Source organism: Chiloscyllium punctatum, chromosome 2 (genome assembly GCF_047496795.1).
Source record: "Chiloscyllium punctatum isolate Juve2018m chromosome 2, sChiPun1.3, whole genome shotgun sequence".
Classification (NCBI taxonomy): domain Eukaryota; kingdom Metazoa; phylum Chordata; class Chondrichthyes; order Orectolobiformes; family Hemiscylliidae; genus Chiloscyllium; species Chiloscyllium punctatum.
The window spans coordinates 73,230,635-73,244,219 of NC_092740.1; the positions used below are offsets into that span (position 1 = coordinate 73,230,635).

At 36.6% G+C, this 13,585-nt stretch overlaps 1 protein-coding gene across 6 annotated transcripts in view; it reads right to left on the reverse strand.

Moving 5' to 3' along the window:
* The window catches only part of trim36 (tripartite motif containing 36), a 113,894-nt gene that overhangs the window by 86,800 nt on the left and 13,509 nt on the right, over positions 1-13,585 (reverse strand). For 4 of the 6 annotated variants that reach the window (XM_072584016.1, XM_072584007.1, XM_072584040.1 and 1 more), the window contains exon 3: positions 6,164-6,193. The exons of the other annotated variants lie outside the window; for them this stretch is intronic. In XM_072584016.1, coding sequence (XP_072440117.1) covers positions 6,164-6,193 — 30 coding nt within the window. The remainder of the gene's footprint in view (positions 1-6,163; positions 6,194-13,585) is intronic. 6 annotated transcript variants of the gene reach the window in all.

The window sequence follows — 13,585 nt, forward strand, 5'->3', positions numbered from 1 at the left end:
GATGTCATGTGAAAGGCTTTTCATTTCCTGCTTCCTGTCTCCTTCCCTATTAGAATGAAAGTTACATTTGCTATTTTCCAAACTAATGGAACCTTCCCTGAATCTATGGAACTTTGGAAAATTAAAGCCAACACATGAACTATCTTACTAGCCATTTCTTTTAAGACCTTGGGATGGGGTATAGTTAGCCCCAGCTCCAACAATTTACACAGGTGCAGTTTCATGATGAGTGAAATTTTTTTAGATTACTTACAGTGTGGAAACAGGCCCTTCGGCCCAACAAGTCCACACTGACCCTACAAAGAGCAACCCACCCAGACCCATTCTCCTACATCTACCCCTTCACCTAACACTATGGGTGATTTACCATGGCCAATTCACCTGACCTGCACATCTTTGTTTTTCTTGAATTCCACTCTCCCAGTTATTTCTAGAAATCACAATTTCATAAATTTCTGGAATGCTACTAGTTTCCTCTACAATTAGGACCGATGCAAAATACTTGTTCAATTAACTTGTCATCTCCTTATTTCCCATTATTTCCCAGACTTACTTCCTATATGACTAATGCTCACCCTGCTAATTCTTCTTTTGTTTTAAAATTTCTGTAAATTTTTTACTGTTTTTATATTTCTAGCTAGCTTTCTATTGCATTCTAATTTTCCATCCATTCAATCTCTTAGTTATTCTTTCCTTTTTGAAAATTCTGCCCAGTTTTCTTTAACTTACCAGTGAATCTTATGAAATTCTTTGTTTTTAAGTTTGATAATTTCATTAAGTTTTTTTTGTTACTTATGGATGGTGAGGCGTACCTTTGGAATTTTTCTTTCTCATTGAAATACATATTTTCTGTGTATTAAACATAGCAACATAGAAACTAAGCACAGGAATAGACTATTCGGTCTTTCAAGACTGCTCCACCATTAAATGTGATCATAGCTGATCCTCTATTTCAATGCCACAGTCCCGCTACCTCTACCCACCCCTTTGACAACTTCAAAAAAAACTATTTATTTCTTCAATAAATTCAGTGACTAGGCCTCCACGGCATTCTGAAGTAGAGAATTCTATAGATTCACTACCCTTTAAGTGAAGAAAGTTTTCCTCATCTTCAATACTAAATGGTCTGTCTTGTATCTTGACACCGTTTTCTGAAGTATCACTTCAAATGTCTGTCCTTTAAATATTGCTATTGATCTAATTTATCAATTTATAGTAGTTGGCTCTGCTTGGATGCCCTCATAATTGGCCTTATTTAAGTTTTAAACACTTGTCTTAGACTCATGTTTCTCTTCCTCAAACTGCATGTAAAATTCAAACATATTGCAATCACTCTTGCCTAGGGGGCACCTTAATTATGTGATTACTAATTAGTCCTGTCTCATTGCACAATACCAGGTCTAGTATCGACTGCTTTCTGGTTGGCTCCAGAATGTGTTATTCTAAGAAACTATCCTGAAAGCATTTGTTGTTTCCAGTACATTAAATGAACTCCTCAACTAAGCTATCTTTTCCCATCTAATTTTTCCAGTCTATACATAGATTAAAATCTGCCCTGATTATTACCATACTTTCTGACAACCACCCTTTTTTTTCCCTTTCTAATCTATTCTGCAATCTGGTTAGTGCTAGGAGGCTTGGATATCATTCCCACAAGTGACTTCTTACCTTTATAATTTTTTATCTCGACTTGGACTGTTTCTACATCATGACTTCCTGGACTTAAATTAGTCATTTCTAATGTTCTAATACTATCATTAATTCACAAGGTGTGCAGACTGTTGTACTGCTGCTGGAGCAGCTAAAACAGCCACTGTGCTACCCTGTGGGCCATCTAGTCCCCAAACAGCAGGCTTTCTACTAGCCAGTACCCACTCAGAGGCAATTAAGTTATACAGGGTGGTCTCCCCCATTGCAATAAGCACCTAAGATGCAGGCAAAATGCCATTGGAGGTGGGACGTAGCATTTAAAAGTACATGTCATGGTACGTATTACACTTAAGAGGCTCAACTGGCTGTCGTGTGGCAGCTCATTAGCCATTTGGTCACCACCAGCAAACATTGGGGACTTCCTCCAGTGCTTTTCCCGGTCATTCTGCAAACAATCCCTCCTCCTGGTCTGCTGCCATTGGACTCATAAAATTCGGCCCAATGATTGAAAATGACATAAGAAGTTATTGCTTTCTTCATTCACCTGATGTGGAGGTGCCAGTGTTGGACTGAGGTGGACAAAGTTAAAAATCACACCACACCAGGTTCTAGTTCAACAGGTTTATTTGGAAGCACTAGCTTTTGGAGTGCTGCTCCTTCCTCAGGCCTAATGAAGCAGCATTTCACCTCATTTGATTAGTTACTGATCAAGTACACCAAACTGTCCTGCTTGGTCAATTTGGTATTCTAACTTCAATCTTGAATTTATATAGCATTTTATGAAAATATACATCAATGTTCTTTGAAAATATTTCTCATCTTAAAATAAACATTAGAGAGCGTTTTGCTATATGTTGGTTTATGTCAGTTACACTTCCTCAGCAAAGACCAATGGCATTCACTTGTGCATAAGAGACTCTAATTAGACATGCCTGAAATTGTTAACGATCACTAGCTATGAACTTAACAGCTGCTCACCTTAATTTTAAACACAACTGCTACTGAATACTGATCCATGTCACATTGTCAGAATTTCTTACAACCCTCCCAACCCACCCACTCAAAAACAAACAATTGAATCCACTCTACCGCTGTATACTATTAAAGATAGTATACACTGATTGAATTAATAAAACTATTTTATAATAAAATTTTTCTTCCAAAATTAAACTACACTAACTGAACTTGTAATTGATTAATTCAGATTTTTTCTGTTTACAATTCCAGAGCAATATTTTAATTTAATTCCTAGTCTCAGGTTGTTGAGGGTTTATCATATCCCTTGACAGCCCTTTAGCAAATATTTTTTATCTTATTTGATGGGTTATTATATAAATATTAATAATTAAGTTTGGAGTAAAAATCTTGTGCAATTTATGACAGTGCTGCAGATTTTACTGTCTGAATCGCAGCAGCTGATGTATTTTCAGCACAGGTGAGTAACTACAGGTGGTAAGTGGATCAAGCCTTCAAGGAGTCAGATGATGTTGGACATTGCTTTAAACAAGGGTAGATGTAACATAATTGGATATATTCTCTGGTACTGAAAATTCAAATAAAAAACTTATCAGTACATGTGTAACACTGGTTAAGCTTTCAGTGTGAATAACATTCACAATATTCATTAGATTAGATTACTTACAGTGTGGAAACAGGTCCTTCAGCCCAACAAGTCCACACCGCCCTACCGAAGCGCAACCCACCCATACCCCTACATCTACCCCTTACCTAACACAACGCGCAATTTAGCATGGCCAATTCACCTAACCTGCACATCCTTGTGACTGTGGGAGGAAACCGGAGCACCTGGAGGAAACCCACGCAGACACAGGGAGAATGTGCAAACTCCACACAGTCAGTCACCTGAGGCGGGAATTGAACCCGGGTCTCTGGCGCTGTGAGGCAGCAGTGCTAACCACTGTGCCACCATGCCGCCCACAGTATACTGATACTTGCTACTCGCACTTAGACTAATCCAAACTTGAATGGAAACAACAAAACTGACACTAAACAGATGATTTTAACCTCAAATTGGTTTCAGGTATGTGTGATTTTCTTTGGATGAAGGTGGGGGTGGTGTTGGTGGGAGCAGTTGGTGGATTGTCACTGAATGAGAGCCTCACTTCCCAAGTCTTAGTTTTTCAGATTTATATTAAGTCCCAGGGATTGTTCAAATGCCATAGTTCCATTTCCTTTTTGCAACAGGTATGTCTAGGTGATGACTTCCTTTGTGATGACCAAAAGCACACTCTTGACATTCCTAGCACCACAAAGGCATGTTTGATATAATCAAATGGCTTTTGTGTCCTTGTGATCTGCTTGCTGGTAGGAAATTGAAATTGGTTTTCCTTTCGATGTTCAGGTTAAAATACAATGAGACCCCAGTGAAATCATAGAACTGTAATTTACAGAAGGTCATGATGTTTTTATCTGAGGGTGCCTCGGCCACCTGTGAGAGCCTATAGGTTAAAATTAGCATTTTCTCACAGCCCACTCCCTCAATATTCCCAAGATAGAGACAATTAAGATTGACTCCACAATATATGTTTGTTGCTTATAGGAAGTACTACTCCAACCTGATTTTTTATACATAACCTAATGTTAAGTTACCTGAGCCTTTTAGTCAGTGATTTCTGAGCCTCTTTATCACATTGCCTGCCACCATGGATATTTACAGTTCCTGATAAGCTCAACTAAAAGATAAAAAACACAGAGCCCGTGCAGTTTCCTTTTTTAAAAAAAAGATTGGAGATGGAATGTGACAGAAAATGAGAAAGTGGGAAGAAAATGTGAGAGACAGAAAAAGATAAAGTGAGATTGAAACAATGACTCAATGAACAGATGAAGGATAAGAACACTGCATAACAATGCCAACATTTCCTGGGAAACCATTTTGCTTATGTTCAGTTACCCTGTTCAGATGATATAGCTGAGAATGTTAGTTTAGCATTAGTAATTTACAGGATAGTAACATTTGGTTATTTATAGGATAGTAACAATGTTATTAATATGCAGACTAGCAATGTTGTTAGTCAGAGGAGAGAAACATTAATAATTCACAATATAATATAATAACAGTTAGCAAGCTATAATATTAGTAATAACTCAAATGCAGGTGTCAGTACAACACAATTTTTTCAAATGTGAACATTTATGAACAATGTGAACATGCTGAACATTTATTGACTGAACATAACTATTTTAAAACAAGTTAGTATGCCCAAAAATCATAAAGTAAAATGTACTAAGTAATGCGAAATAATATCTGAATAATTCATTAGGACACAGGATTAGCTTGGTTAGTATTGGTCGGTCACTTCATATCAGAAATATTTTCATGTAAAACATTGAATGTCAATTAAAAAGGTAAAATAAACTGTAATAAATAATGTAAACATATAACATCTAAGCAATTGATTGACACAGTCTAATGATGGATTTTATTTTTTAGCTTTTTTTTCCCCTATCCCCTTTATTGTGCTCATACTATTTCATTCCTGGCACTTACTCTTAGTATTTCCTCAATGCTAATGTTATCCAGTTGCTGACAGCTGCAGGAAAGTGTCATAGGACAATGCTCTCATTAACTACCTTCCAGCAGCTTGTGGGACAGACCATTTAGTTCATGGTCATCCATCGTCCTGAGTTGAATGGCTCAGAATGTCAAATGACTATGTAGCAATTAATGGCCATGAAACTGCATTCAGAAAACTTTCACTCCAATGCTTTCTAAGAAAACTCACTGACTTTTCTTTAGATAAATTTAATTGGTATATCTATAAATCTATCGTATGCTGCAATACCTACTGTTGATTTGTATTTTGCAATACTTCAGGCAGTAAGAAAGAAACATAAACCACAGCAAACAACAATACCACACAAAACACAACAAAATCAGAAAACAGTGGGATGTAGCACCATCAGAAAGCAGCAGATCACAGAAGCAAGCACTGGGACAGGCACACTGTTGTTACAGACTAATGAACCAAGCAAAAGAGAACTGAATGCCAGAAACAAACTACTCAGCAGTGGTCAGGTTACACTGAAGTTCACATAGGGTCTGGTTCCATTCTCACTTGTGCTGGAATGAATAAGCATGCATTATTACACAAGTATTATATGTGTCACAAATTGACAATTCATTTGGTCATTAGATGAATGCCTAATCTCAAAACATGTTGAGACCCATTGATAGATTTTTATTCAGTGGTACTATCACTTCTGAGGTTCAGGTACAAAATTGCATTTTAGATTATTCTAAACATCACTTCCCAAAAGTGCTGAAGTGATGTTCATCATTTACAAGCAAGTATAACTGTATCATAGAATTTTAGTTAATAAATTTGTTGAAAAAGCAATTCTATTGTAAATATGTCTTCCATTTGTTAACTTCAGCACTTGACCACCATTTGTTTGAAAATCACCAAACATTTTCTTCTCTTGCAAAGACATTCATTGTAATAGAGCTGTAGTGAAGAATCATCAAACCTAAATAAACACAGAATAGGTCTACCTTTTCTCCCAAATGACCTTCGCAGTGAGGCTGTAATCAATTAACATAAAATCAGGAAGGATCCTCCAGTACCATTACGCTACAATAAGTAAGCCCAATATTAGTTTTATACTTCACTGGCTGATCAATACATTACCTCAGAGATAATGCAACATAAATTAGGTTACATTTTTAAAAGCATGATTTAATTTGTAGAATAGGATTAGTTCACTACATTTCTGAATCAGAAAAACAGGACCAAAACAGAGCTACAATAAACTGCACCACCTCTTGCTTCTCAATATATTTAAAACACTGACTTGTAGTGTTTATTTATCCAGTTTAAAAAAATTACAACAAGTTACTTTGACATCATTCAATTAGTGTACAGAAAGCACAATGCAAACTATCCCTTAAGCTGTAATGCAGCCCAAAACATTTCATTGGGTAAAATACTCAAAATGAGTTTGCACATCAACAGTACAGCAACTGGTAGAAAATGTACAATAGTTTATCTATAACATTTACTCCATTGTAATAATTTTGGAAATGATATGAAGTATCACACATAATTCCCACTCTCCTTTATTTATGGCATGAAAACCTATTATAATAGTTCCATATTTTACACATAATTTATGATGTCTTAAACAAGAGCTAGTGATTTCTGTAATTTGACATAGTGAGTGCTGACTGACTATTTCATAACTGAGAGCAGCACAAGTATTCTTGTACTCTTAACCATTGCCCTAGTAAACATCTTTTCCAGAAGAATAATCAGGAAAGAGAATCCTGACTGATTTTTATTCTCCTCTTATCTTAGAACACTGAAGCCAACTATACCATTATTAATGTCATTGCAATGGAGATCAGTTAACTTGAAGATCAAATCTGAAAACATCTTGCTTGGTATGTCTCCTCTAATATAATATTTACATAAATATAATAACATAAGTTAATAAGCATTTAATAAACAAGCTACCAAAGCACATATAGAGACTACATTTTTCTCTCAGGTAAGAACATAAGAACGAGAAGTAGGTAATTCAGCCCTCGAGCCTGCTCTGCCATTCAATATCATTAGGGCTGATCTAATTCCAACCTCTACTCCACTTTCTCATCTACTCTCCATAACCTTTCAACCCATTATTGATTAAAAATCTGTCTGTCTTGTCCTTAAATTTACTAAATGTCATAGCATCCACCATACTCTGGGGTAGTGAATTCCACAGATTCATGGCCCTTTGAGTGAAAGAATGTCTCCTCATCCCCATTTTAAATGTGCTACCCTTATCCTTAAACAATGACATCTCATTGTAGATTGCCACACATGAGGAAACATTCTCTGTATGTCTATTTTGTCAAACCCTTTCAGCATCCTAAATACCACAATTAGAACTCCTTTCGTTCTTATAAGCTCCAGAAAGTATTAGCCTCTGTTGCTGAATCTCTCTTCAAAAGACAAATCTCTCAACGTCGAGAATCAATCTAATGAATGTAATTACAATTAGCCTTGAATAAAGGGACCAAAACTGTACTCCAGTTATGGTCTCACTAATCCTTGTACAATTGCAGTTACATTTTGCTACTTTAAACTCTACTTATTTAGTAATAATTGCAAAAATTTCATTTGCCTTCTTTCTTACCTGCTGTGCTTGCATACTGGTTTTCTGCAATTCATGCATGTGGACACTATGAAGGTTCTCTCTATTTAGATAATAAATTGCCTTTCTATTCTTCCAATGAAAATGGATAAGCTCACACTTATCCACATTAAACTCCAACTGCCAATTTTGGGCAATTCACCTACTCTGCCCCTTACCCATTTGTAAATTTCTTACTTCTTCACTGCAATTATACCTATTTTAGCATCATCTTCAAATTTGGTTATTGTACCTTCTATCCCTGCATCTAAGTCATTAATAAAGATTGTAAATAGTTGGGACCCAAGGATCAAACCCTATGGCACCCTACTAGTTACACGTTGCCAACCAGAAAAAGACCTAATTATCCTGATTGTCTGCTTTCTGTTGGTTAGCCAATCCTCTATCAAACCTAATAAGTAGGACTTAGTGGTTTCGAGCACATTCCTTGCATTTTGGGATTAGGTTTAAAACCAGTTCAGGCTGAAACTTGGGACAAAACTGTTATTTCATTCCAATAGCCAGTCACAGGGATACGAGGTGTAAAGTTCCTCCCAACATGAGGCTGATGAAAGCAGAGTTCAGCAAATCAAATATCCTAAATGCTTTTTGACTTGAATGGAGTCCTGATCTGTAACAAGTGATAAAAAATTCAAACATTTATTTTCTAAGGTTTCTGTCTTGTGCTTGCTTCAAAAATATTATTGCAAATGCTGCAACACTTTTTTTAAGAGGTATCAAATTTGGATAGAATGTTGACCAGCAACAGCATTCAAAAATGGATAAGAACTGTCATCAAGGATTCCTGCAAAAAAAAATCTATTTATTCATGATGTCCAATAAATAAATATCAATCCATCTCCATTTTCTCTAGAACAATGTTTAGAAAAAGATTTTTCAATAAAAGTGCACTGCTACTGTACAAGCATTTTTCACTTGGCATGGATTATGTGTTGTTAACTTTGGGTGTTGTTGACTGTTCATTATAACCACCCTGGTGATAAATGTCATCATCAATTTCTGAACAATCACTTTATATCAATAGTAAACTTCTGAAATTATAAAATACTTTTTCAAACTCACTCTGAACAATTTAACTGTAATTCCCACTCTACCTTGTTAGCTTTATCACATGTTCACTGCAGTTTCAATGTCAGAACAATTCTTGTTTTCTTAACTGTATTCCATTATGAAATTCTGGATACTCTGCCCTGCCGTATCAAATTCTCCCAAAAGATTGTTCATCTCATTACCCTCTTTTGCCCTTCCTCAGCAAGGTACTTCTCTCAGGAAAAAGCCAATGTTTTGATCTACAATTTAGTAGCATGACTTAAAAGCAACTTTTTTTTGGTTCATTCATGAGATATGGTTGTCTAGGCCAGCAATTATTGCCCATCCCATGTTTTTCCTAAGAGGATGGTGGGAAGCTACTTTCTCGAACTGGTGTAGTCTTGTGTTGTAGTAGATCCACAATGCTGTTAGAGAAGGATTTCCAGGATTTTGATCTAGTGACACTGAAGAAACATTAATATAGTTTAAATTCATGATAATGAACGGTATTGAGGGAGCTTGCATCTGCTGCTCTTGTCCATCTAGAAGGTAGCATTCAGGACTTTAGAAGGTTCTGTCAGAGGAGCCTTAGTAAGTTGCTGCAGTACATCTTGTGATGGTATGCACTGTTGCTACAGAGAGTTGGTGGTAGAGGGAATAAAATGTTTATGAATGTGGTGCCTATCATGTGGGCTGGTTTATCTGGATGGTGTCAAGCTTCTTGAGTGTTGTTGGAGCTGCACCCATCCAGGTAAGTGGGATGTATTCCATCACACTCCTGACTTGTGCATTGTAGATTTTGGACAGACCTTGGGAAGTGAGGGGGTGAGTTCCTAACCTGTGACCAGCTCTTGGAAGCACAATAATTATGTGTCTAACACAGTTCAGTTTTTTGTCCATGGTGTCTAACACTACAAATATTTATTAATTGCATTTGCTGAATAAAGGATTAGAGTTCTGGTATTTATAGCAAAGACGGCATTGGAGTGGTAATATCATGGACTAGTTATCCTGAACCCCTAATGTTATGGGGATGTGGAGTTGAAATCCACGATGGCAAGTGGTAAAATTTGGAATCAATAAAAAACTGACCTAATTGTAGTTATGTAATAACTGTTGATTGTTATCAAAACCCATCTGGTTTACTAATCACTTTTAAAGAAGGAAATCAATTTTGCTTACCTGATCTGGCCGACATGTGACTCTAGACATACAGCAATGTGGTTTCCTCTGAAATGCTCTCTAGGCAACTAATTGTGAGCAATAAGCTCATATCCTATTAATATTGTTTTAAAATCAGAACTTGGAACTTCTAGTGTAGATGAAAATGTTAAGAATGAAATGTAACAACCTCACCCTGGATTTGAATGATGGATATCATTAATCACAACATGAGATGATACATTAACCTATCCATCTTCCACTTATTAATATAGTTCAATATTATTCATGAACTAATTGTTGACAGAAGTTATTGGAAATGCACAGCAAGTCAGTCAGCAATCATAGAACATAGAACATAGAACGATACAGCGCAGAACATGCCCTTCGGCCCTCGATGTTGCCCTGACCTGTGAACTATTCTCAGCTCATCCCTCTACATTATCCCATCATCATCCATGTGTTTATCCAAGGATTGTTTAAATCTCCCTAATGTGGCTGAGTTAACTACATTGACAGGTAGGGCATTCCACGCCCTTACCACTCTCTGAGTAAAGAACCTGCCTCTGACACCTGTCTTAAATCTATCACCCCTCAATTTGTAGTTATTCCCCCTCATACAAGCTGACGTCATCATCCTAGGAAAAAGACTTTCACTGTCTACCCTATCTAATCCTCTGATCATCTTGTCTGTCTCAAATTATAAAGTAAAAATGTAGGCTAATCCTATGGTGAGGGAGATAGTGTCTGAATTGCTAACTATCCTTTTCTCTTTACAATTATAGACTGACCTGCTGCACATTTCCACCATTTGAAGAACTTTAAACTTTTCTTTATTAACTTATTTATTGCTTGAAAGCTCTACTCACACCATAGGACTGGGATATGAATTAGTTAGCAAAGATGTGTGCTTAGAATGGCATATACAGTGTTGTGTTCAAGTGCATTATAGACAGGTCTACATTATACACTTTGTATTGCAACATTGTCAAAAACAAAGAGTTAATTTTTTTCTGCATGTTGTTGTCTTAGGTTTTCAAGGATGTGTATTGACTTTCACACGCAATTTCATTTTCTTTGAAATATTTCAAGAAAATTATATGTCCAGCACTATATATTTGTACATATTCAATATAGCACAACATTGCTGTAAATAGACACAGATTACATAGGGATTCAGTAACAGCTGAAATGATATCATACCAGATGCTTTTGCTTTTTTTCTTTCTTTGGAAGGATGCCATAGTGTATGATTCAAATTGGCTTTTTGAGAGTTTTAAAATTCTCAATCATTGCTGTGGTGGATATGGATAATCCTGTAACAGTCTAACATAATAACCTTATAATAGGTTGTGTTGTTTCTGGTGAGGGTGGCAGTCAAAGCAGCCAGTGCTCCCTTTCCTGATTGCTATCTGATGTCTGCTGTAAATCCACGCATGGCCATATTGCAAGGTTTGAACTGCTCTTGGCCATGATATCCCACCATAACTGCATAAGCTGTGAGAATTCACTGCTCAAGTTTATACATATATAATGCCACTTGGTAAATGCATTAAACTCATGAACTAGAAACGTTGCCATGTCTGGCCATAATAACTAATTCAGAATCCCAGAAATCTAGCGAGTGAGAAAGCTTTTCCTATCTGTATAGACTATAAATATATTGCAATTCCTTCACTGTGGCTGAGAAGATCCTGAAACACCTTCTTTGCAGCACTTTCGGTGTCCTTACGTCCCTATAGAGACAGCTCAAGAGACAGCTTACCACCACCTTTTTAAGGGCAGCTAGGAATAGACAATAGATGCTGGCTTAGACAATGCTGCCCTTAATTGCAAATGCTTTTTTTAAATCATATTAATTCTAAGTGGCATTGAGTTGGTGGATATGGGATGTGATAAAAGATATATTTGTGTCACTGGTTGCCTCTGAAGTAGAGGCAGAAACTGGCTTCATGGGTATGGCAGAGAGGATTATATTCTGGATCTAACTTGGTTATGCTTTACTTTAGGTATATGAGAGTGCTCAATGCTGACTTTGGATGTTGAAAGTATTGAAATAGGAGAATTAGTGTAAATAAAATGATCAAATAAACCAGTAAATTGTATTTGTGCACTTTGTTTTAAACATTTAGTTCCATATGTGGAAACTTAGAGCTAATCTTAGATACATGCTATCTTCATTCACATATCCATTCCCACTAGATTAGATAGGGATGACTTTGATGAATAAATCTAATATGTCTTTGATTTTCATCATATTATGCCACTATAAAAGGTGCCAGATAAAAAAGTAATAAAAACTAAATCTCTGCAATCTCAGTTTAAGGCTAAGTGGAGCATCTTTCCAATAAACATCTTTGTGTTATTTGAACAGCATTTGTGACTTTACCATAGTAGTTGTGGACTGTCCAATGAAAGACCAGCAAAATTGAAATAGCACTGTAACTCAATAGCTCAGCCTACTCCAAGTCAAAAATAAGTATGGTGATCCTGCAAGCAAGAGGCATTGCCAATGCTTTTGGCACTTTCAGTGTTCCACTTTCAATAAGGAAACTAATGCAACTCACATAATGTCATGGTCTGTGCTCCATGTTCTGTTGCTTAGGTTACAATCTTGCTTCTAAAGGTTGGAATATGAACGAAGTAAAGGTATAGAGGGAAGGACACTGGATACATAATGTTTTGCATTTATATTAACAAACCCTCAGAAAAGGGTTAGAATATAATTTTTCTGAGGTTTGTCAGGAGAATTTCTTTAACTGGATTTTCATTTCAATTCCATACCACCTAATGTTCAAAAAGTTTTCATGCTGTTAATGTTAATAGTCTTAACCTTTTCTCATTCATATGGAAACATTGATTTTCCTGCTCCTTGGATGCTGCCTGACTTCTGTGCTTTTCCAGCACTACTCTAATCTAGAAAAGGACCAGGAGCAGACCATTCACTTCACTAAACCTGCTCCACCATTCAACACGATCATGGCTGAACCTTTATGTCTACTCCATACACTGACATCTTTAGCTTTTAGAAACCTAACTCTTTCTTACTTAAATATATTGAGTGATGTTGCCTTTTCAGCTTTCAATGGTAGAGAATACCACAAATTTACCAACCTCCAAGCAAAGACATTTCTTCCCTTTGCAGTCCAAAATGGCTTACTGCAAATGCTGAGATTGTGACCCGCCATTCTGGAACCCCAGCCAGAGAAAACATTATCTGTGCGTCCAGTTTGTCCAGCTCAGTCAGAATATTATATATAATTCAATGAGATGGCCTTTTGTTCTTCCAAACTCCAGTGAATGCACACCCAGTCGATCCAACATCTCTTCAGTTAACAAATGATTCCAGAAATCAGTCTGGTGAACCTTCACTCTTCCCCTGGTTGGTATATATTTTCTTGGATAAGGAGACCAAAACTGTACATAATACTTCAACGTAGCTGCACTGAAACCCTCCTGCAATGAAGACCAACATGCCATTTGCCTTTCTGTTTGCTGCAGCTGCATGTTTGCTTTCAATGACCAGTGCATAAGGACACCCAGCTACTTTTGTAAGACCATAAGATCATAACAGGTTAAACAGGAGTAT